Source organism: Apus apus, chromosome 1, assembly GCF_020740795.1.
Source record: "Apus apus isolate bApuApu2 chromosome 1, bApuApu2.pri.cur, whole genome shotgun sequence".
NCBI classification, from domain to species: Eukaryota; Metazoa; Chordata; class Aves; order Apodiformes; family Apodidae; genus Apus; species Apus apus.
Window position 1 is genome coordinate 60,951,871 of NC_067282.1, and position 23,193 is coordinate 60,975,063.

The following is a 23,193-nucleotide window of genomic DNA, read 5'->3' on the forward strand; positions in this document are numbered from 1 at the left end:
TAGGCACTAGGAAGAAATTCTTTAGTGTGAGGGTGGTGAGACACCAGCACAGATTGCCCCGGGAAGTTGTGGCTGCCCCATCCCTGGAAGTGTTCAAGCCCAGGCTGGATGGGGCATTGAGCAACCTGATCTAGTGGGAGGTGTCCCTGTCCATGACAGGGGGTTGGAATTAAGAGTATTTTTCATGTCTCTTCCAACCAAACCATTCTATGATTCTGTGATTTTGGTGGGGGAAGCTACCAGCCCTTTACTAAGTCATATTTGAGTTAGCTCTCCTGAACCTCTCAAAACTGTGAGACTTAGACAGAGCAACATTTGAAAAGCACCGTGAGCAGCTTTCATGGCAGCTGCCACCACAACAGGGGGGTTTAGGGAGTCAAACCAGGAGTGCAGAGAGAACAGATGGCATGGCAGGTTGGCCGAGAGTGGCAACCAGTGGCCAGGCGTTCTCTCTCCCACCTCCGAGCAGGGGGGCAGGAGCCATGGGGGACCCTCACCTCCGTGGAACATGGAGCGGTTGCAGAGCTCTGTCCAGTCCCCACCGCAGCCCAGCAGGGCATCGTAGGCAATCATGGGGGCATCATGGCCTCGTCTTCCCCCCCGGCCCTCGGAGCTCCATCTCCTGTACGTCTGTGGGAGAGACAGAAGTGTCAGGGCAGGGCACTGGAAGTGGGAACATGGGGCACACAGCTATACTGGGGTGGCTTCTCCCTGGCTAGGTGGGAGTAGCTCATCCTTCTGGAAAAGGGAGGCAGGCAGTTGCATTGCCTGCACAGATGCCTCCGTGGTGGGATGAGTCACCACAGCAGCAGCTACCACATCCTAGGGGATGCCCAAGAGGCAGGTATGTGCCTGCACCCCAGTTTAGTGCACCAAGGTCTTAGCAGGCCAAGAGCTGTGATTGATTTAAGCAAGCCAGGAATGACAAAAAGGAGACCAGGATGGATTCTACATTCACACCCAAGAAATTCCTTATCATTTTAAAAATTTGGCTTGTAAAGGCCTTACTTTGTCAGTCCTCTTCCTACCTCTTGGAAATATTCTCAGTTCCCCTTGTCACACACCTGCAAATGTTTCATTCAGCCAAGTTTCAGTGGGTGGGATGGATGTGTGTGAAAAACTTCCAATTCAGTAATTTCTTTAGGGGTGCAATTTCAGACTACATTGATTCAAGCTCCCTTCTCAGACTTTTTCTTGCCAAGCTTTTTCTCTCCTCTTCTACAAGCATTTGTTGAACAAGAAGGAAAATAATTTGCAAATGTAATGGATATTTCTTCTGCAGGAGACGAAAGAAGGAAAAAAACACCCAAAAGCCACAGCGAGGTTTGCAAAGGAAAACCAGATTTTCTCTAAAGGAGGTACCTATAGAATTCACTTTTTCCATCCCAAAATCCCCAAATGGACTCAATGCTGATAAATTTATAGTAAAAATTGCCTTCCTTTAAAGGAAATGGGAAGCTTTCCTGAAGTTAAAAGTTGCATTACGGTAAGTTGAATTGTTGGTGCTTGGCTGGCTCTTGGCTTCTGCAACAGGTACGAAGTGTTTGCATTTCTGGCTACTCACTTTCACCTCAGCCACCACATACTTCCCTGCGGTTTATCTGCATATACATCAAACCAGGTAGAGCTGGACTACATCTTGTTATTTTTTTACCAAATACAGGGAGCATTTATGTCTACACGCTGTCCTTAGACACATGGCAACTTACTGCTGCAGCTTTCTTGCTGCAGTTTGGATGCTGGTGGAGCAGTCGTGACACACATGTAATACTACCACAGGCAGGAGGACTAAGCGTGGAGATGCTATTCTGGGCGTGCGGGCGGGCGGCTCAAGTGTCGCTCCATTTAAGCCTTTAAGATGGGTGATGCTCTGCACACGTCTGATGTTATCTTGCTTTGCTGAAACAACTTTACACTAGGGATAGCTGCCCTCGGCACCCAGCCTGGGGGGACTTGACTGCACCAAGGCAGCACTTCTTGAACATTTCAGAAGTGCAACCTCCTTTCAACTCCGGCACCTTCGTGCAGCCCTGTGATGTATCACCAGCCCTGCTTCCCCACTGCAGGTGCACCAGCAGGGACTGGCAGCACTGAGTGCTGAGACTGGGGTGGCAACACTCCCTGCTGAAGGACTGAGCTGCTGCCAAGCCCTTGAGGTAATTCACCTGTCCCTTCCTTGCTGTAAAGCCCTGCCGTCAGCAATTACAGCTGCCTCTGTCCTCCTTACCCTCCAGGAGTGAGGATAATGACCTGCTGATGGCTAGTGCTCCCTTTCCATCCATTTTTTTCCCTTTCTGGATCCTTTCATAGTGCTTGCTTCAAGCAACTCCATCTTAAGGTGATGAGATCCTCATAGTATAATTTGCCTCGATGACTTCTACTTGGGTCCTCTCTTGTTTTGTCACACTTAGTGTCCAGCACAAGAGAGCAGTTTCTGCCTATTTGCTGTGCATCTAACAAGTTCCAAATGCATATCACTGAAAAACTATGTGTCTTACATTTGCCTTTTTATACTGTGTCCAGTTCTGGGGCGCCAAACATAAGAAGGACATGGACCTGTTTGAACAAGTCCAGAGGAGGCCATGAAAATGACCAGAGCACTGGAGCAACTCTCCTGTGAGGACAGGCTGAGAGAGTTGGGGCTGTTCAGCCTGGAGAAGAGAAGGCTCTGGGGAGACCTTACAGTGGCCTTCCAGTACTTGAAGGGGCTACAAGAAAGCTGGAGAGGGACTTTTTACAAAAGTGTGTAGCGAGACGACAAGAAGTAAAGGCTTTAAACTGGAAGTGGGCAAATTTAGATTAGATATTAGGAAGACATTCTTCACTGTGAGGGCAGCAAGACACTGGCACAGGTTGCCCAGGGAAGTTGTGGATGGCCCCTTCCTGGAAGTGTTCAAGGCCAGGTTGGATAGGACTTTGAGCAACCTGGTCTAGTGGGAGGTGTCCCTGCCCATGCAGGAAGGGCAGAACTAGATGATCTTTAAGGTGCCTTCCAACCCAAACCATTCTATGATTCAAGAAGGGATAATTTGTATTTTATTCCCATATTTCTAGTTATCTCCCAGTTTAAGCTTTATGCCTGCTTATGCAGAATGTGCTCTTTGCTGGTCAGCATTTTGAGGTGTAGGGGTGTTTTTAGAGAGGGAAATTGCCTTTGCAACAAATTCAGATCAGTGTAAGCCACATTTTTCATGTCTGCTGCAGCTGGTATGTTCCTGCAGAAAGGTGTGTCTGGTTGAGCAGGAACACATGTACAGTGACCTGTTGGTGAGACTGATGCCTGACATTGGTCCCTTATTAATTGTCTGTAGAAAGACAATCTGTTATGCCTGCAGACACAAGTAGCCAGTTGGTTTGTAGGGAGTGCAAAGGAAAGCACTCCTGGGGAAAAGGTCAGGCAGAATAGTTACTGTCTCCTCATTTATTCTTTCCATGGCTATGAGCACACTTGGCTTCTAAGCAAATTAAGTCTCTCAACTTCTGTCAGTGATCTCTGGCCGATGGTGGAGTTGGAAGGTCAAGCAACATTTTCCTTTCTTGTTCATGGAAACGAATAGCTCAATAGGCCAAACTAGTTGGGTTTGGGCAATGGAGGCAAATTTTGTTCGCAGTAGAACTAGGAGGAGCAAAACCCCAGTAGCAAGTTCATGGCACTGAATTAATAAAAGAAAACTGAAATGTTTATGTTTAGTGTGAGCAATTTCTTATTATCCACAGTCAATCTATCTTCCATTGGCACCTTCCACTGCATAGAGGAGCACCTAAAAATATAGTAAGGGACTTCTCAGAATAGACGCTTTAATAGTCTGGAAGAAAGGATTGATTTATGTGAAAAGGTGACAAGAACCACATAGTTGTTGCTTAGCTGCTAAGTGGGGAGCTTTGGGAGATGCCAGCACGTATCAGAAAGCTGTAAACACCATGGAAGAAGACACATTGTTTCTCTTGATTTAAGAAGATATAACCAGAAGTCATGAGGTGAAGGAAAGATCATGTACACTATAAAACAGAATCTCATGGGTTGTGGTGAAACACCATCTCTCCAGACACTTAAAACTAGCCTGGGCATAGCCTCTGTTGGCAGGGATTTGCTTAGGACAGCTGTTTTCTGCTCAAGGGACCATAATCAAGTCCACCTACTAGTACCCAGAGGGATTTCTGTAGGACTTGGGCCACGGCTCCATTAGGCTTTAATAAGAGCCCCCGGACTTTTCCACTCTCAAATAGCCATGGCTTATGTTTTGTATCTGCTCTGGGAGTCAAGACATCTCACCACTAAATTCTGCCACTCTGCACTGTTTCCTCTCATTGCAGCAGCACTTTGACCAATGGCAACTGCTTTTTTATACTAACACATACCTGAGACAAGGATGGAAGTTGGGCTTTTTATTTTTCCTGAACTTTTACAAAAAAAAAATTTAAAGACTTCCCAAACGTTCTGGCACTGGAAACAGTTGAACAATACTGATGTGTCTCTTTGAAAATACCCCTCTTTGAAAACACCCGAGCCTTCCCAAGTGCTTTATGAAGATGTTGTTACCTTTTCTCTCTCCTCTGCATCATAGTTGTCCGGAAAGACAGGTTTATTCTGATTTTCTTCATTGATTTCTCTCTCCTCCAAATAAAACTGCCACTTGGCTTCAAAGTAAAACCAGTGCTCTTGATATTCTGAATGCAAAAGAAATTAATGATGTAGTATTTAATCTTGGCAACAGCTTCAGTTCTCCTTAAATACATTTTAAAGAAAATGATGGTATTGACTGCCATGAGAAACTTGGTATTTTGCAGTGACACACATTAAATAGGCATATATACTAACTGTGCATTTTAATATGAAGTGGGACATTTAACTGGAAACAGAAGAGAAAGAAAGAAAGAAAGAAAGAAAGAAAGAAAGAAAGAAAGAAAGAAAGAAAGAAAGAAAGAAAGAAAGAAAGAAAGAAAGAAAGAAAGAAAGAAAGAAAGAAAGAAAGAAAGAAAGAAAGAAAGAAAGAAAGAAAGAAAGAAAGAAAGAAAGAAAGAAAGAAAGAAAGAAAGAAAGAAAGAAAGAAAGAAAGAAAGAAAGAAAGAAAGAAAGAAAGAAAATATTTTCAGAATCTTGTGCTATTTGTATGGCATAATAAAATTACATTAACATACATAAAGATGAGCTTTTTAGAGAACTTATTAAGCAACACACCAAGAAAAAGATGAGTCAACAAAAAGAAAAAAAAACCCAAACAATTTTTATATTCTGTCAACTCTGAATAAAAGGTATCTAAAAATCTTGCATGTCCTAAATGCAAATTGCCTTTTACCTCAGTTACCAGTTTTTATTTATGTAATTTCTCCAGTATTTCTGTTCTGTTCTCACAGTATTTCTGTGTGATGTCTCAGAAAAAGGCTAGTAGGAAAACCAACATTCCCATTTGCTTGTATAATAAGTCATATCAAATGTAGTGAAAAGAGAAACAACATATAAATCTGCTGTATGTGCCCGTACAAATAAGCCTTTTTTAATAACCGCAGGTCATTTTCCTTTTCTGTCACTTTAGGAGTAGCATTTCTAATAGTGTTTAACTTCGCACATGTAAGTAATCTTATTAAATCTGGTTTATTTTCAAGTTATGCTCTGGTTCAACCTTTTAATAAAGGCTTAAAAAGACCCATAATTCACACCAAGCTGTTAAACACATACATATGCACACATCTGCAGAATTAAGGCCTGAGTGAAACCCTAGGAAGTGGATGAGGTGAGGAATTAGAAATCATTGAGATGGGCAAGAGCTCTACGCATGTCCAGGCCAACTAGCAATTCAGTACAGGACTCTTGGTGTACAGTTTAAAATAAAATGAGACATTGCTGCTTCTTCCCAGTCTCCATCCTGCTCAGTTGCTCTGTCATGTTCTGCAGGTGGCTGAGGAGCACACACGCAACCAAACCCTTCCTCTGAAGGACGTGATCTGATTTTGCTTCTTTTCCTTTAATGCCATACAGGTGACCCTATCTGGCAATTAAGATCTTTAGAGCAGTTCAGCTCCATGTAAAAACATCCAAGCTGCCTTGTAGGACCTGATACTTTCACAAGGTTGCCAGTTCCCCAGAGCCAGACAGGGATGAGCCTTCAATCATGTGTCTCTGTACGCCTGGGAATGTTCAGCTGCCCTTTTCCTGAGTCCATGCCCCAGATTTCCCTGATTACAAGGAAGTCATGCACTAGAACCCTAAAAAAAGAGAGATGTTTAGAAAATCAGACTGAAAGTGTACTCACAGCAATCAGCCCAAGGAGATCATCTCATGGAAAAAAAATACACATGACGAAACTGTTGTTGGTTAAGTGAACTACTGACACCTGCTCCAGCAGCTGGTTGCAAGGCTGCTTTTAGAACTGCAGGTGACCTGGCAGGTTTATTTCTTTGTAGTTTGTTTTTGTTTGTTCGTTTGTTTGCTTTTTATTTCCCACACGACTATAAAACAAGGATGCCTCAAAAATTAATGTTTTCTATGTAGCACCTCAACAAGTGAGGAAGTGTGATTACTCTCATGCACAGTCTTGGAAGCAAAGGGATTGCGCAGTTGCAGGAGATTTTGGTTGCATGGACAGTCTTTAGCATGGTCAGAAGTCCCACAGCACCAGCCCTGTTGAGGCTCTGCCCCATCCCACGAGCCCAGCCTGAGACCACTGTCACATTTAGGTCCATGGGATCAGCTGGCAAGTAATCACAACTGAATACCAGAGAGGGGTGCTGAGTCAAGCCCTCTGCCACAGAACACTGTGTTTGTTATCCACAGGGGATAATGCAGCTAAAAAAGAGTTTTCTAAAACTGGAGGACTCTGGCAGGATCTCACTGCAGTGCATCTCACCAGCCGAGGAGCTTAATTTTAACGCAGGAGATTTTTCCAGCAACCAAAATAGGACAAAGCTCAACAATACGGGCACTAGCTGGAGAGGGAGCCTCAGGAGTCCAACATGCATACCTCCACGCTGAGGGGTCCTGCCCGGGTGGAGTGACAGGGACCTGCTGCAAAGCCACTCAGGGAGGAGCTTGCTCACACTAATCCTGCACCTGCTCCTCATAGGTCTCAGCTAAAAAAATCCTGGTGTGCAATGAGGCGCAGACAAAAACGAGGGGGTTTTTCAGAAAGGCTCCCCGGTGCTCCTTTCAGGTTTTAAAGCAGCAGCTTTCTTCCTTCCAGGTAAATCTTCATTTCTGAGTGCTCTTGAGTAAAGATTTATATTGAATTCAACCTCTCTCAACAGCTGTCCCTTGAGATTAACAGCAAAACCTTCCTTTAACGTTTTAATGTACTGATACTTGTCTGTCCATGGCAGGTCTCACCATTACAAATGCATCACTCCTCAGTAAGAGGGGACTGAAATACCCTTTCCCTGAAGATCACATACACCAGTAAACTTGCAATATCAAGTTCAGTAGTTGTGTTATGCTCATCATTTTAAAACAAGGATACAACAAGTTGTATCTTAAATATTTATCTGGAAAAACAACAAATAAAATCTGGATTGGTGGTCAAAAGCTAACTCTTTGTCAGCAGGCATCTGCAGATGAACTTTTCCTGGCAAAATGAGGAATGTCAGAGCATTTTCTTCTGGAAAATATTGGACTTTGCTAAATGATGGAAGGGAACTGAGTAATTAATATCTCAGCAGTCAGTTTGCCTAATAACCACTAAATATAATTTCCTCCCTCCCCCCTGCCTAGCAATCTTTGAAGACTTCCTAAAAATAAAACTGTGCACTAGGGCTTTATAATTGCTATTTCCCTTTGTATTTTTGCCACCAATACACCAGGCAGCTAACATATGGTAGAAGAAGGTGGTACCACCTGTGATGAGCTTACAATCTTTGCAGAGAAAGCAGGAGGACAGCCAGAGGAGACAGGAAGGAGGGGAAAGCAGCAAAAGTAGAGACACTGGGGAGTGACGTTTCTTCAGTGTCTTTCTGGCTGAGCATAATTTCAGGAAAGAACTCTCTTGATTCAGACATTTTACCTGCCATGTGGCGAATGGTCTTCTTGCAGTAGTCTTCAGCCATTGGCACAACCTTCATCATCTCTCTTCCCCACTGCACAAGGGGTTTCCCTTGTATTGCATACGCCACAAAGAGTGCTGTGCACAGGGACCCTAGAAAGCCTGGAATTCATAGATATCACATGGTCAATTCTCTTACCACCCTCATCTTGTCCTTTGTAAAATCATTAGTGGAAAGCCTCACGGCTGCTGGGTAGATTCATGAATGCACATAACCAATCTCTGCCTGTTCGCAGGCTGGCTCATGGCACTTTGAGATTCTTGGCTAATGCATCGTGCCTGCTGTTTTGCAACTTATTTTACATAGAAGGGAGCTTCCTCTGTTCTCAGAGGTGTAACATGACAGTAATTGAGGTAGGGGTCAAAAATAAACATCATCCACTGATGTGGCACTGAAAATCTTCTAACTGAAGTCACATGGAATAACTGCCTTGCGCAAAGTGATTCGATTACAAATGGTATCACCTTGCTTACAGAGTAATTCAGCTCAAGGACTGTGGTTGTTACATCTAACACTATTTCTGGCTCATTTTACTCCAAGGAGTCACGTATGTCCCCTTAAGAGGAAAGAAGCAATTGTCCAAACAAGATGTGCTGTCTGCCTGCCCAGCCAGGTCTTCTTCTTTGGCTGTGAATATGCTGAAGATGAACATTTGTTACTGGGCACTCAGCACCTTCATGATGTCAGAAACAGAGGGGCTTGTTTCTCATATTTCCTTGTGTTCTTGGCATTCTGTCAAAGGCAACAAAATCGACCCAGTGCAACATGCAAAAGAAGGTTAAGAAAACAACACAGTCATTTAAATAAGCCCCAGGTGAGGAAAGTACTGATGCATGTCCTTCTTTTGGTGCATGAGTCCAAAAGCATTCACTCATGCATAGAGGTGAGCATGAACTTTTTGTGTTTTGCTGAAGGTAAAACCTAAATATTTTAGGAGGTTACAAATGCAGATAAGAGAATTGCTCGTTTTCTCTGCCATTAGACCTGCAATACTGTGCCAGGGCAAAGGCACATCTAACCCAGGATTTGACAGATGGTTTCAGAAAGAATAAAGACTCAGGTAGAGCCAGCTCAAAGGGTGTCACCTTAGAGAAACAGCATCTGACCCAACTGCTGTAAAGTCTCATTCAGCGTGAGGGTGGCAGCAGAGGGTTTGAGGGTTAAAGCAAAGGTGCTTGCAGGAGGCAGCAGGACAAGTGAGTGTAGAGGGTGACAGAAGCTGGGATGTGCCCAGCAGTTTCTAGGGGGGCTGGCAGCTTCCTTCTGCCCTCTCCTCAGGCAACCCCTGCTGCTATAGCCCTGCTCCAGGCAGCCCTCACATGTCCTCCTGCCCCTCTCCAGGGAAGAAAGCAAACCACAGCCAAGGTTTCAGGTGCTGGAAATAATGCCAGTACAGAGAGAGCGTAATTGGTGTGGCTTATCCATCCCCAGAGCTTTAGGACTAGCTTAGGGGTAACTTTAATTACACAGCTTGATTGCTTTTAAAAGCAACAGCCCTTCTCGTCCACTTGCCTGATCCCTTTTGAACCCAGGCATATCTGTGGACTTTGCAGCTGCCTGTAGCAGTGAGGTCTGCAGCTTAACTCTTCAAGACACAAGGAAGTATTTCCTTTGTCTGTTTGTTTCAGACCTGACTGATATGTCAGTTGGGTTTTCCCCATCTTTGAGTTATGAGAATTACAACTGACATTTCCCTGAAACCTTTCAAGATGGGAGTGAGGACTGTGGTGGCCCTTCCACCCCTCTCCTCCTCACCTCCCTGCCATGCCACTTCATTTTTTTCCAGCTGTAAACTCCTTCTGGATGTAATTTCTCCATTTATGGAAGATGTTTAATAACTTATGTGTTCCTTGCTGCCATTTTTTGGCTCTAGTAATTCCTTTCTGAAGTGGGAGACCCACACCTGCAAGCAGTCTTACTGCTGCTGCTGCTAATGCACCAGAGCTTAATATTTTCTGCTTTGCTTTGAATACTTTTCCTCTAATTTTAGGCCATCCTGATGGCTTTTCTGACTGCTTCAGAGCACTGAGTGTGTTAAACATGTCACCATTCATTTCAGTTTCACTGCTGTTTAAAGCAGACAGAATTAATACACACTTATGTAGAACAAAATTATCAGAATGACAGACCTGAATAATCAAAACAACACTAAATCTACTTCTTTATGTTTTGTTTAAAGAAAGTTTGAGATTCTGTCCTAAAATATGTGGAGGTAAATGTTTTTTGGTTTTCCGCCTTTACCTACAGTGATTAGATATGACAAAACCTGTCAAGAGTAAAATGTTTTTATTCTCTGAACCATAAACTTAGATGGTAACAGTGACTCATCTGGATGTACATGAATCCTAAAACTTGACCAGGGCAATTGACATGAATATGCTCTGGACAAGACAGGTTGTGTTTAGTTACTGGGATTTTAGGGGGGAAAAATCCCACCCTGGGGTTGCTGTCTGCATAATACACAGGAAAAAATGAAAGCCTCTATGAGTAATTGATACATGTATATACTATCCAAGCAAAATTCAAACCAAGGCCTTGGAGTCTACAAAGCAGAAGCAGTGTTAGTCCCTGCAGAAGGAAAAAGCAGCCTTAGGGAATTCAGTGCTCCGATCTGTCAGGGGATGTTACCTGTAGGATGGTTGTGAGTCATTCGTCCACACTCGATGCTCACTTCAACAAGTGACTCCAGCCTTTCTGGCTTCCAGTACCGCATCCCTAAACACATGGCTTTTGTAGATGCTCCAAATCCAGAACCTGTAAGAAAAAGGTAATGTCAAGCACTTCAGAGGAGATTGGTGATACACAAAAATCTTGATAAAACATGAAACAAATACATTTTATTAATTCATCTCATGTGTGGGATACTCCTCAGGGAATGGGAAATTAGCATGCAAAGTGAGTTACAAGTTTGGAAAGTTTCTTGTGAAGAATTTTGCTGCCACAAAGTCATTCTGCTTTTATATTCCGGTATTCTCAAGTGCAATGAAGAGCTTAGCAGTTTCAGAAAGCAGTGTGCTCTCTTGTTCACAGCACTTGTCTGATTCAGACTCTCATGCCATCTTTATTCATCCTTGGCCGACACTGCTATTTTGCTTGCTGCAGATGCCAGCACTAGAAACAGATCTTTGAGAAAAAGACGCTTTTACTATGCCCATATTTTGGTAGTCCTCATGCCGAAAGCATGCAATTAAAACACTTTATAGGAATATCACACTTGATCTTGCAGTTTTACTGCATGTTTCATCCTTGAGAGTCCCAAAGGCAGTTCACAAAATAGATCCTATTATGTACAAAAATAATGTGTCCAAAAAGAAACTACAGCCTTTGGAGCCAAACCCTCCAAAGTTAGGCAACGTCAGAACTGAGGTTTCCTGTGTGACCTGAAGTCAGTGCGTGCGTGTGTGCGTGCACCCTCTGTATGGCATAGCCTGCACTTACTGAGCTTGGTCTTGGGAATTTCTGCCTCGTGCAGTTTATTTATGGAATAGCTAATTTTGTATTTCTTTTAATCCTCAGCCTTGAGTGCATGATCCCAGGTGTTCAACTTTTAAACACTTCACTGAATGGAGAGTTAAATTTACTAATGAGTTTCTCTGCAGTACTTATCACAGTAATATCAGGATCCCACAGAAGTTTTAATGAGCTTATCTTTACAAGGCACCATAGAGGTGATTATCTCCTCTCTGCAGCTGGTGAGTCAGTGCCTGAAAAAGCATTAACTCATTGCAGGCACTCATCCTGAGATGGACATGGTTCGATTTTTCAAAGTACTTGGCATTTTTCAGCACTGTCTTTGCTCAATCACACTTCCCAGTGACCTCGGGTATAGCGGAAAGCAATCAGCACTTCTCTACTTGGTCACTGGAAGATAAGGGGCATATTTATGCCGCCTAATTTTAGCAACTGTGGAACCTGCAGTAGGAGCACAGCCTCCCTGTCTTTTCCAGACAGGCAGCATGGAAAAAGGCCATATCTCCATTAGCCAGTCTGATGGCGTAGTAGAAGTGTTCTGGTTTGTTTTGGTGGGTTTTTTGGTAGCAGGGGAAGGGCCACAGGATTGGCTCCGGTAAGAAGCTGAGAAGATTCCTCTGCCCCAAAACCAGCTGGGGAGCCATTAGAGGGACAATAGATGCACCTCTGCTATTAACATAGGAAATAACTGATGTAACACCTGAGCAGAGAGACACTTAAAGACAAAGAGCAGTGCTGGGGGAGGAGAGTGGTGCTGGTGATTGGTGAGGAAGAAGGGGAAGAAGATGCCCAAGCAGAAGCTTCCCTGCAACCCATGCTGACATAGCAGCTGTCCCCCTGCACTCATGGAGGAACGTGGTGGAACATTCCCTGGGGGCACCAGGAGGAGTGAACTTGGCCACGGGACTTGGATTTTGTGGCCAGAGGATTTGCTGCCTGATTACGCAGCTTTGGAAGACCCCGGCACCAGGGGAGGTGGCTGTTCCCGAAGCAGCCCCTGACTCTGTGGGAAACCCAGGCTGGAGCAGCTCTGGACCTCGTGGGAAGGACCATGAAGGAGAGGTTCCTGGAGGACTCTCTCCCGTGGGAGGGACCCCGTGGGGAAGCAGGGAAGGACTGTAAGGAATCCTTCTTCCTGAGGAGGAAGGAGCAGCAGGAACCACCAGCCTGTGAACTGACTCTAAACCCCATCCTCTGTCCCCCTGTGCTGCTGGGGGGAAGGAGGAAGAGAAACCGGGAACAAAGGGATTTGGGCTCGGGAAGAAGGGGGGGGTGGGGTAACATATGCAAGCCCTGCTCTTTGTGTTGTGTGTGTCCTGTGTGTGTTTGATTAGTGTGAAATTGAATTATTATTTTTTCCCATGTTGAGTCTGTTTTGCCCGGGACCTTAACTGGTGAAGAACACTCCTTGTCCTTTGTCTCGATCCATGAGCTTTGTCCTCATCCCAGTGTGTGTGTGGGGAAGTTGAGTGAGTGGCCTTGGGGCTGTTCCTTTGTTGCTGTGTTGAGCCCAAACCACGACAAGGAGCAACTCGTAGGCCAGAATGAATTGAAGTAGCAGATGCCCAGGAGCCAGGGTCAGAGCTTTTAGTCAGCTGCCTTCAGAGGAGCCCTCAGCTGCCCCCCTAGGCTGTGGCTGCAGAGCACCAGGGACTCTCCTGGAGCACTGCTTGCAGTTCAGTGTCATCCCAACTGGCTCCAGCTCAGGTATCCTGAGTGGAGGTCATGAGTGTGATCAAAGTGTGCTAGTGGGGGTGGCAGGAAGATTTGCTTCAAAACTACTTGCCTGAGCCAAAATATAACACTAACATAAGCCATCTATTGGCATTTCCAGGTGCAATACAGACCAATATGAATTTCTCTCTCTCTCTTGAGAAGAGCTCTTCTTCTCCCTAGAGAGCAGCTATCCTGAGTGAGCACCCTGGTTAGGTGATCTAATTAGGTTAGCTGAAGACATTGCTTCCCTTCTTCCCCAGAGGCCAATGTGTAAGTTTTGCAGCAATAACCCTTCCAGTGGGTTTAATCACCAAGGGCAGTCTAAAAAAAGCCAACATCTGATAAATGTGACATGAAAGGCTTTGCAAAATACCATTTTATTCCCTGCAAGCTCACGCTTCATCGTAGCTAGCCTTCTTGATGCTAGTGAAAAAGACCCTCTCCAGGACACCTTTGTCCACTGTTCCTGATGAAAAGTTTGGGCACTTGTCCTGCAAGTGGTGTGTTTGCTCCTGTACCTCACATACACTGCCCTTGTAGTGCCTACTTATTAAGGAGCCAGGAGTAGATAAAGCTGTCTACCTATCCCACAAATCATATAGAAACTACAAGGAAGAGTCAGGAAAGAAATCCAGCCTTTCAGAGCACCAGTCAACTTAACTGGAAAAACTTATCTTCTCCTGTTTGCAAGACCAAACTCTTCATTAAACCATTTGCTGACACAGCAGCAGAGGAGAGTCTTCTTCACCAGGCAATCATGGTTCCTCCAAAGGACATAATCCATGCTGGTTATCCAAGGGAGAAAGGTGTTGTGCAACACAGACCTGGTAACTACTGAACTTCTCTTATTATATCCAAAGTGGAGGATGCACTACAGTAATTGGACTGCTGGTCTGAAGGTGTTTGTTTTTGCAACTTCCTTGTACTCCTCTAATCTAGGAACTTGTATTAAAACTTTCTACAGAATTAGACAAGCAAACTCAGTAACAAAAAAATTTCTTCATGTGGAGTAATATAAAGCTTGGACAGGGCTTCAGGTGATTAGCAGCTGTGAGCTCCCATGTCTCAGTACCTACCATATGAAGTGAAGGGAACAGACACACTGTAAGAACCTAAGAAGTGACCTCCACGATCAGACCAAAGGCCAACCCAACTTGTCATGTCTGACAGTGGCTGATGGAGAGGATGATTCAGAAAAGTAAAAGAAAACTATGATGACACTACCCCTTTGTACTAACTAAGCTTCTGACAATTTGTCCCCCTGATCCAGGAGGCAGCCAGCTATTCATCTTTCTGGTTAATAACCCTTGAAGGATTTCCCTTGTGTGCATTTACCCAGCTCTTTTTTGAACATTTACTATAGCATCTGCAAATTGGCATTGGAAAATAGTTGTGTAGCTGAATTAGGTGCTGTGTGAAGAAGTCTTTACTCCTTCTTGCTTTGAACTCATGACCTGTAAATTTCATTTGAAGCTCTTAGTTCTTATGGTGGAGACAATGAGTGTTCTCTTTTCCTATTCATGTCCTCCAAGCTATCTATGACTTTACAGCTCTCTATTGTACTGTCTCAGACATCACAGCATATGGAAGCAGTTTTTTGCTAATCCAACCATCCTTCCTCATTTCCTTTCTAGTTCTCTTAAATCTTTTTGTAGGGAGGGAAGGATCAGATTATACACAGTAATCAAGAAAAAACAACTATGGAGTTGAGCACTGGTGAAAACACGTTTTGTGTTTTGCTCTCTGTTTAGCAAAAACTTTTAATAATCTATTTGCTTTCTGGCTCTTATTGAGCACTGAAGTGACTTTTCTCCCCCTGCCTATGACCTTTCACTTATCTGCATTGCCTTTGGTTCTCCTGCTGTGCCACACAGTTATTAATCATTATGAGCATCTTCCACAATGCTGAACCATATTATCTTCAACTTTGCTTCTCTCTATGGAGAAGATAGACTGAAATCTCCTGCTCTTCATTTACTGCCTTTTAACCAGTTATCTATCCTCAGGAGAACCTTTCTGTCATTCTGTAGCAACTTAGTGTCTCATCACTTAGTGCCTTTGATGAGGGACTTTGCTGGAAGGCTTTTGGAAATCCTATCAAAGCATCTTCACAGTGTCTTCTTTTTCCTCCTATTTCTTGGCTACTTCATGAGCTTTCTAATAGAATTCTGAGGAGTGACTTCTAGTCACAAAAGCTGTGTTGGCACTTTCATACAACATAATTTTCATTAACAGATGACATTATTCTCTTTTAGTATGCTCAGTGTGCTTTTCTTCATCCTACATCTGTAGAATAATGAAGGTCATCTTAATGGCTGCTAAACCCTGAGGAGGAGTTGTCTTTTGTGACTCCACACTGTTCCTCATGAGAACTTAGAGCCTTGCTCCTTTATGTCCTGTTCTTCTGCAGCTTACACTTCCCTTCATTTTTGCTCCTCAGCTTTCTGCATTTAACTCGTATTTTTTCCTCATGCTCCTCTAGCAATGCCACTAGCAAAAAGGCACGGTCCTCAACTGCTTCAGAGATCCCAGCAGCTGCTCCAGTAGCTGCAAATAAAGATCTGCTTGGATGCTGCAGCCTCAGGCTGAAATATCTGTGATACAGGTAGAACCAAGCTGCCGTTTGACCAGCCTTTCACAGTGGCTTTGAAGCCACATCTCTGGCTAAAGACCTTTCTCTGTTTTTTGTTCCAACCCAAAAAATCAGCAATTCTATTTGGAACAATTTGAATTTTTAGCAGTGGAACAAAATGTTTTCCCCACATCTCAGAAATAGCAGACTCACCTACATCAAAATTTTAAACAAGTGCTGACAGGCAAACACACAACAGTGGAACTTTCAGCATCCAGCTCATCAACATAATAAACTAGAAACAAGCTCTTAAAATGGAAGGTGTTAAGACAGCCTTGGGCAGGTCTTCTGGTGGTCACAGGAGTCTCACCAGCCTTTAACACAATCCAGCTAACATAAACACTTGTTGCAATGAGTGTGACAATGATCATATCAGCAGGTGGCAAAGAGACACACAGGGCAGTGTGAATTAAGAGCTCAATGTGCAGACTGTGCCCACATGAATTTGAACAGACGAACTTCATATAAGCAGCGCAAAATTATCTACGCCACAATTTCTCTGGTCCATGAAGGCTGGAAAGTAAATTTTTGCTAGCAGTCAGCTAAGCTATAATGACTACAGAAAAGCAGGGGTTTGGTTCCAGGCCATACAAGATACTATCTGACTAGGTATTCAAAACCCATGAAATATTTTTGCATTGAGAAGATTTTGTGAAAATTCAGTTCAAAAGCTAATTATGTCCATAGCAGGGTCAGGCCCTGTGGTATACTGAACATCTCTTCAGGTCACTGGTTCTTTTGCTCTCAAGATGAAAAAAGAAAGGCATCTTGGGATGTTCAGGATTATGTATAGGGCCACCAAGATGATCAAAGGCCTGGAGCACCTCTGCTATGAAGACAGGCTGAGAGATTTGGGGCTGCTCAGCCTGGAGAAGAGAAGACTCCAGGGAGACCTTATAGCAGCCTTCCAGTACTTGAAAGGGGCTACAGGAAAGCTGGGGAGGGGCTTTTCATCAGAGAAGATAGTGATAGGACAAGGGGTAATGGTTTTAAACTGAGAGAGGGGAGATTTACGTTAGATATGAGGAAGAAATTCTTCACTATAAGGGTGGTGAAGAATTGGAATGGGTTGCCCAGGAGGTTGTTGATGCCCCATCCCTGGAGGTTTTTAAGGCCAAGTTGGATAAGGTTTTGTGCAACCTGGTCTAGTGGTAGGATTCCCTGCTCATGGCAGGGGGGTTGGAACTTGATCTTCAAGGTCCTTTCCAACTTTAATGATTCTGTGATTCTGTGATTCTGTAATTCTATGATTCTGTGTTTGTCAGATCAGATGGAGAAGGTGGCTTTACCTACGACTTTACTACCTCAAGTCTGGAGTTAATTTTTGATCATTCTAGCCTGCAGTATCCCAAGAGCAAATAGTTAATAATGGAAAGCTGAGAAGGAAGAATGCTAAAAGAAGAGATGTTGCTCCAGCACAGCAGCCGGCTGTGCTCCACTGCTGGAGGTGTTGAGAGCTGCTCAGGGCCAGCAGCACTTCCCACCATTTTTTTAAAAACAAATTTTACTTATGGTCAATCAGAAAACATAAAACAAGCATCAAAGGAGCACTTTCTCAGATCTGCCTGGCTAATAGCGAGGTGGGCAGAAAAAACAGGGGAGGGATCCTTTTCCCTCCCAGCAGCTGTTGTGAGGAGCTGGGGCCAAGTGAGGGCTGCTTTTTGTGTCAGAGAAAACTGACTGCAGAGACCCAGAAATAGCCAGGGCATCATGCCACCAGTCTCTGCCATGATGTTGCATCAATACACAATGTTGTTGAGCAGTGCCAGTCCGCACTGCAGGGGTGAAGAGTCACAACGACACAGTGCAATGTCAGTGAGCTTCCATCTTCTTGTGGCTGCTTAGGTCTACCTCCTCTGATGAGGTGGGGTCTCTGCAGGCTTTCAAGATTAACTGCACTGTATAGGCATGGATATATGTGTGTCTGTGTGCACATAGCTGCATGCATGTTATTTAAGTTGAAGTAGAAATTGAATTAATCATAAAACAAAATAATAAGGAAGGGAGGGAGGGAGGGAGGGAGGGTGTGGGCAGGAAAACAGGATAGGAATATTAGGGATTATCAGGGCATCACCCTGGAGAAAGCCTCTGCTTTTTTGGTCCTTAGAGCTTTACAGTCTTGGCTTCTTGTTTCATATTTGCCCTCACTGCAAAGATCCAAGACTACAAACATTTAAATGAAAAATGTGAGGAAATATTTCTTAAAATAACCATTAAACTCAATGACAAAAATCTGGACCCAGAGGCACAGAGCCAAGAACAAAGTCTCTTTATATAGATGTTAAAAAGGGAAGGGTCATTTATGAGAGGACATAGTGCCCTACAGAAGGAATTTGTGGCAGATGTCTTGCCATCCTCAGGCAAACATGGAAATGTTTCAGGGGCAGTAGCCTTTGATGTTGGGGGGAAAAAGGAAGCAATTTCCACACAGCCACAAAAGCCAAAAGCATGCATTATCCAAGCCAGGGTCTGTAAACGGGGAATGGTTGCATACCCTTTTCATTGAACGGTGTGTGCCAAGCAAGAAGGTAGTTGTCTGGTTTTAATTCCCTGCAGCCTTCAATGGTAGCAGGGTCTGGCCTCCTCCCAGGGAGCTTGTCAATAGCATCCACGTAGCGTTTTACCATCTCTCGGTACAGGTCTTCTAAACACCAGTAATCTGTTCAGAGGGAGGAAGAGAAGGTTGGTAAGTGAAGGCAAAAGACCAAGAGAGCACTGGAAACAAGCAAACAAGCTCACTATGCTTTTATGAAATGTTCCTCTTTCTACTTCCAATGCACTGGATGCTTCTGGTGCCTCCATTAGTATGTTTGTATGCACCATAAGAGCAGGCTGGAGGGAGAACAACCTCTTCTTTCTATTCTAATGCTTTCCTTCCCAATTTAATTGCTTTAATGGGAAAGATGAAGGCATTCTGTTCTTCAACAGTAGCTGCTCAGGGGCTTTATTTAGGCTCCGTGGTGTGAGGTGTTTGCAGAGGTGTCTCACAGTGAATGTGTTGCTGCTGTGGGGACTGGGTGTGCACATGAAGCCAGATGTGCCTGCCTCAGTCCAGCCCCATTGCCATCACTTGCAGATGTGAATTCAATTTAGAAATAAAGACAGTTATTTTTAAATTATGTCTGAATTATTTTTAAGATGTATGAATTATTAAACAACACAAAAATAAATTAATTACCTTATTTTTTTAATCTGCATTTTAAATTTATTTTGTCTAAAATCTGTCGGTTTTATATGCAGAAATCCCTGTATCTTATGTCAGTACAGTAACCAGAGCAGAAAAGGTTATAAAAATTATCATAAAGATCAGTAAGAGTAGTAAATCCCTATAGGCTGTAATATTCCAGCATATATAGATATATATATTTTTAATGAATTCTCTAGCAATATCTGTTTATTGATTATTTTTACCCAGGCCTACAGTCTTGCCTGAGGAGCAACCTGCGCCCTGTTAAACACACACTGTTTCCTTGGTATAGCTGCTTCTCTTGGCTGCTGCTGTGTGTTGTTGAGCTTGAAGAGCCCTGCCCTTGGCTCTTGCCAAGGGAAAGCTTCCACTGGCATCTATTACAGTTGTGTAATCAGTGGGAATTGAGGAGGCTGTCAGGATTTTCCCGTTCGTATCTTTTCTACGTACTTAGAGAAACCCCATTTAATAATTGTTTTGACGTGCAGATTGAATAATGCAGCAGGGGAAGTCCTAAAAATATCTTCATTTTGTCAAAGATGATGATTTTTTGAAATTTACAGAAGAGTTTTAATTTAAGAAAAACTTTGGAGCCCTGTAAGCCAGAGCCAACCCAAAGTACCTGTTACGTGGACATGGAAATAAAGAAGATGCAGTGCAAAATTGAGATTCCCATCCTCTCACTTAAAAAGATACCCTATCCCTTATGCTGGCCATCTCACATACAATCCTCAAGGAACAAGACACTTTCAAGCTGCCAACTCTTTCCAGATTTTAGAATCAGGTGTCAGTTTATCTGGGTGGGAGCCAGGAGCAGGATTTACTGCCTGGCAGCTTCTGTAGAAGCCTTTTCCCCAGAGCCAGAGTCCCTGTGGTCCAGCAGCTCGAGGCAGCCTGAGCCCACCATGGTTGCCACTCCCCAAGCCAGGCTGCTATGCCAGCAGGACAGGTTCAGTGGGTAAGGTTAGTTATTTAGAAATTAACCTTTATTTTTTTAAAAAACCTGTGTTTGAATCAGAAGGGAGAAGACTTTCCTCTCTGCAGGGGTACTTACCCTGCTTTTGGTGATGCTGCTTTCATCCCTCCCTATGGGACAGGTTCCTACTAGAAGCAGACTTTTTGTTTATTCTTCACTATGGGATCAACCTTCCTATCTGTGCACGTGGTTGAATTGGGGAGCACCAGTTCAGTCCGCAACACGCTTCTGGCTGTGCTCTTCCTGGGATGTCCTCCATGCAGCAGCCTGCAAAGAGCTGCCCAAAATTGCCTCCCCAGGTGAGAACTGCCTTCATCCTTGGTGCAGACCCCCACCTCAGTCTCGGCTGCTGCTGCAGCCTCAGTTTGGGAGCTCCCTTGAGGGCAGTGCCCCAGCAATGTGACTTTATTGTGAGCCTAATCCCTAGGCATGTCCATCGGAGCCTGCAAGTGTTCCACATGTACCTGGAGGTAGGCACCCAGGGAATGCTGCCTGTGGCATGGAGATGTGCAGGGAGTGGGGCAGTGAGGGACAGGAATATTTTTATTGCTTATACCCCCTCCTTTTCTCTCTCTTTTTTTCCTTTTTTTTCCAGCTGGTAATGTTCCAGACACCCAGTATGTTATTTACCATCTCAGCCCTGCTGCAGCGAGGACTCCGTGCTGCACAAGGAAGGCAGGTCCCCAGAGCTGGTGGCAGCCACCTTCAGCTTCACAGACTCATGTTTCCTTCCTTTAGCTTCACCCTATTGACTTGAGCAATTTTGCATGTGGGCCAGGCCACGAGCAAGCCCAATGGCTTTTTTGTGTTCCCCTTGCCAGGAGGAGACACTGCTGTGGGCAGGAGCCATTCTGTTTCCCTTGTGGGAAGCAGAGAGAAAGACCCTCTTTCACCCATTCAGCAACATTGCTATGAAATGAAAATGTCTTACTAAAATTCCCCACTTGCCACAGCTTGTTGCTTTCTCACCAGACCATAAAAACATGTTTAAAAAGCTTGTCTGATCAGGCCAAAGAAATTAGAGTGTAGGATAAACACAGCTGATGGGAGCTTTTTTCTTTAGAGCCACAGTGCTCCTGCTCTTCTTAAGAAAAAAAAAATATTTATTATTTTACTGCTAGGCTAACTGGCTTGATTACCCAGAAGTTACAGTTTTAGACAGTTCAATAAGCAAGAAACATAGGATACATATTTAATCATAGCCTATATTCAAAAATATGTTAGTAATCTTTTTCTTGATAGGCTGACATCTTACCCTTATCTTTAGTGTATTAGCTACCCCCTAAACCATTGGTTAGCTAATAGCCAAGTATGAAGTGTCCAACACACTCTTCAACTGAGCTCTACGTACTAAATTTAGAGCACATTGGAAGCAGGCAGATAAAGCGGTGAAACAGAAGAGCAGGGGAAATTTCATTGACGTGAAGGATACTTAGCTACGTTGTGAGCTTCTGCTACTGTTGGTTAGCCAGTGTTCTGCACTTCAAGAAAAATCAGGGATATTTTTACAGAGTTTAGAAAAATCGATTTGTTCTGAAGAGGCAAAAATATTTCTGGATGGTCACTGCCTTCTGGTGCACTTTTGATGACCATCTTGAACGTCTCAGAAGGCTCTAGTTCAATGGGTAGGGTGTTGATATAAATATCGTTGTATCTTTCAAAAGACTGTTCCTACCTTAAGAAAAAGCGAATGTTCTCTCTCAAATGCTTGTGATTTGAGAAGACATTTATTAATAACTTCGACTATTCTGATAGACTTTTTAATAAACATAACATGTTAGAATACTTTTTTGGACTAAAGACAGGGTTCTCCTTATTAAAAAAATAGTTGAATTTCTGGCGTTGTAGGCACAACCTTTTGCCTCAGGGGCAGCAAAGAGGAGACAGATCTAGCAGTTTTAGCCTGAAAGGGGTATTAAGGTGACTCTTCTCCAGCCTGGATTTCTGGACACAAACGTGTTAAAAATACACTTTGAAGAGCTCTTCTCTTTTACAGAAGAATTTCCAGTGGCTATATTATTCCCTGATGTATTCCAGCATACATGTAATCTCTTAGCAATTACGCTGGACACGCGGTACCTCAGTCTTTAAGCTTTAACCAGCTGCATACACCTAAGGAAAACACAGGGAGAGCCCCTCCACACTCAAGGAATCAAGCCTCCCCAGTTTGTGTGATAGTCTCCAGGTTATATTCATGGAGGAGACAAGTGAATACACATTATCATTCACACAAGCAACATTTCTGACACACTTTCTTATGGCCTCCCCAGCACTCAGGCTTATTTTAAGAAATGCAGCAGCTCAGCAGTTTTGGTCCTTTCCAGACTGCGTTGGCTAGTCCCTCGTACCTACCTGTGATGACAGCCTCTGCTGTAGCCATGTGCATGAGCGTGTTGTCACTTACTGGCCACTTGTCGGGGGAGAGCACCAGGTTCTCAAGCCCTCCAATTTCCTTCAGCTCCTGCTGGATTTTTGCACCTAAGGCGTTGTTTTCTCGGGAGAAATTGCGGTAACCGAGAGCATCCCCTACCCCAGCCAGCACAAGGGCAGCCTTGAATTTATCCATCCCCAAGACACTTCCTTCTTTCCTGTTGCCCAGAACAGCCCCCGAATCTTGATCTTCCTTTGTTCCTTTGCCTTCAGCTCAGCTCCCCTGCCACTTTATATCAGCCATTGTGTCACACCAAGAGCGCTCTCTATAAGGCAAGGACTTCCTTTTCTGGCTCTTCAGATGCCATCTCTTGTCCGGGGCCCAACAGAGAGGAAATATTTCATAACCCAGGGATTTTGCAGGGGCTTTGTTCAATGGAACTGCAAGAGTTGACCTGCGAAGCGAAGTGCAAAAGCCTAGTTTCTGCAACCCAGCATAAAGGAAGCCAGGAAATCCTTAGCCCTACCCAGCATAAGTAACTCTACACCCAGTGAAACAGATGTCTCCACAGGGGTGTTTATTTATTTAATAACTTGTAAATTAATATATTTTCCTGCCCTTTTCTGATATGCTGGAGTCAGCCTGCTTTTCAGACACCAGTCGGAAGGAAAGCCTGTGATAAAAGGAGTTTCCAAGCTCTGCAAACACTACAATGATGGGCTAGGCAGTAAGAAATGTAGTCAAATGTAGTCAACCTCTTCCATTTCTAACTATGCCCTGTGGCAATATTTTGTCAAAAGCTTTCTTGC

The 23,193-nt window shown here is 43.9% G+C and overlaps 1 protein-coding gene across 2 annotated transcripts in view; it reads right to left on the reverse strand.

Annotated features, from left to right (window-relative positions):
• The window catches only part of ADPRHL1 (ADP-ribosylhydrolase like 1), a 27,166-nt gene extending 4,284 nt beyond the window's left edge, over positions 1-22,882 (reverse strand). The window contains exons 1-6 of one of the 2 annotated variants that reach the window (XM_051623786.1): positions 22,366-22,882; positions 18,345-18,509; positions 10,660-10,785; positions 7,992-8,132; positions 4,541-4,668; positions 498-630 (exon numbers count right to left, since the gene is read on the reverse strand). In XM_051623786.1, coding sequence (XP_051479746.1) covers positions 498-630; positions 4,541-4,668; positions 7,992-8,132; positions 10,660-10,785; positions 18,345-18,509; positions 22,366-22,579 — 907 coding nt within the window. In that variant the 5' untranslated portion in view covers positions 22,580-22,882. The remainder of the gene's footprint in view (positions 1-497; positions 631-4,540; positions 4,669-7,991; positions 8,133-10,659; positions 10,786-18,344; positions 18,510-22,365) is intronic. The other variant, XM_051623796.1, reaches the window with a different exon arrangement.
• Positions 22,883-23,193: the final 311 nt, after the last annotated feature.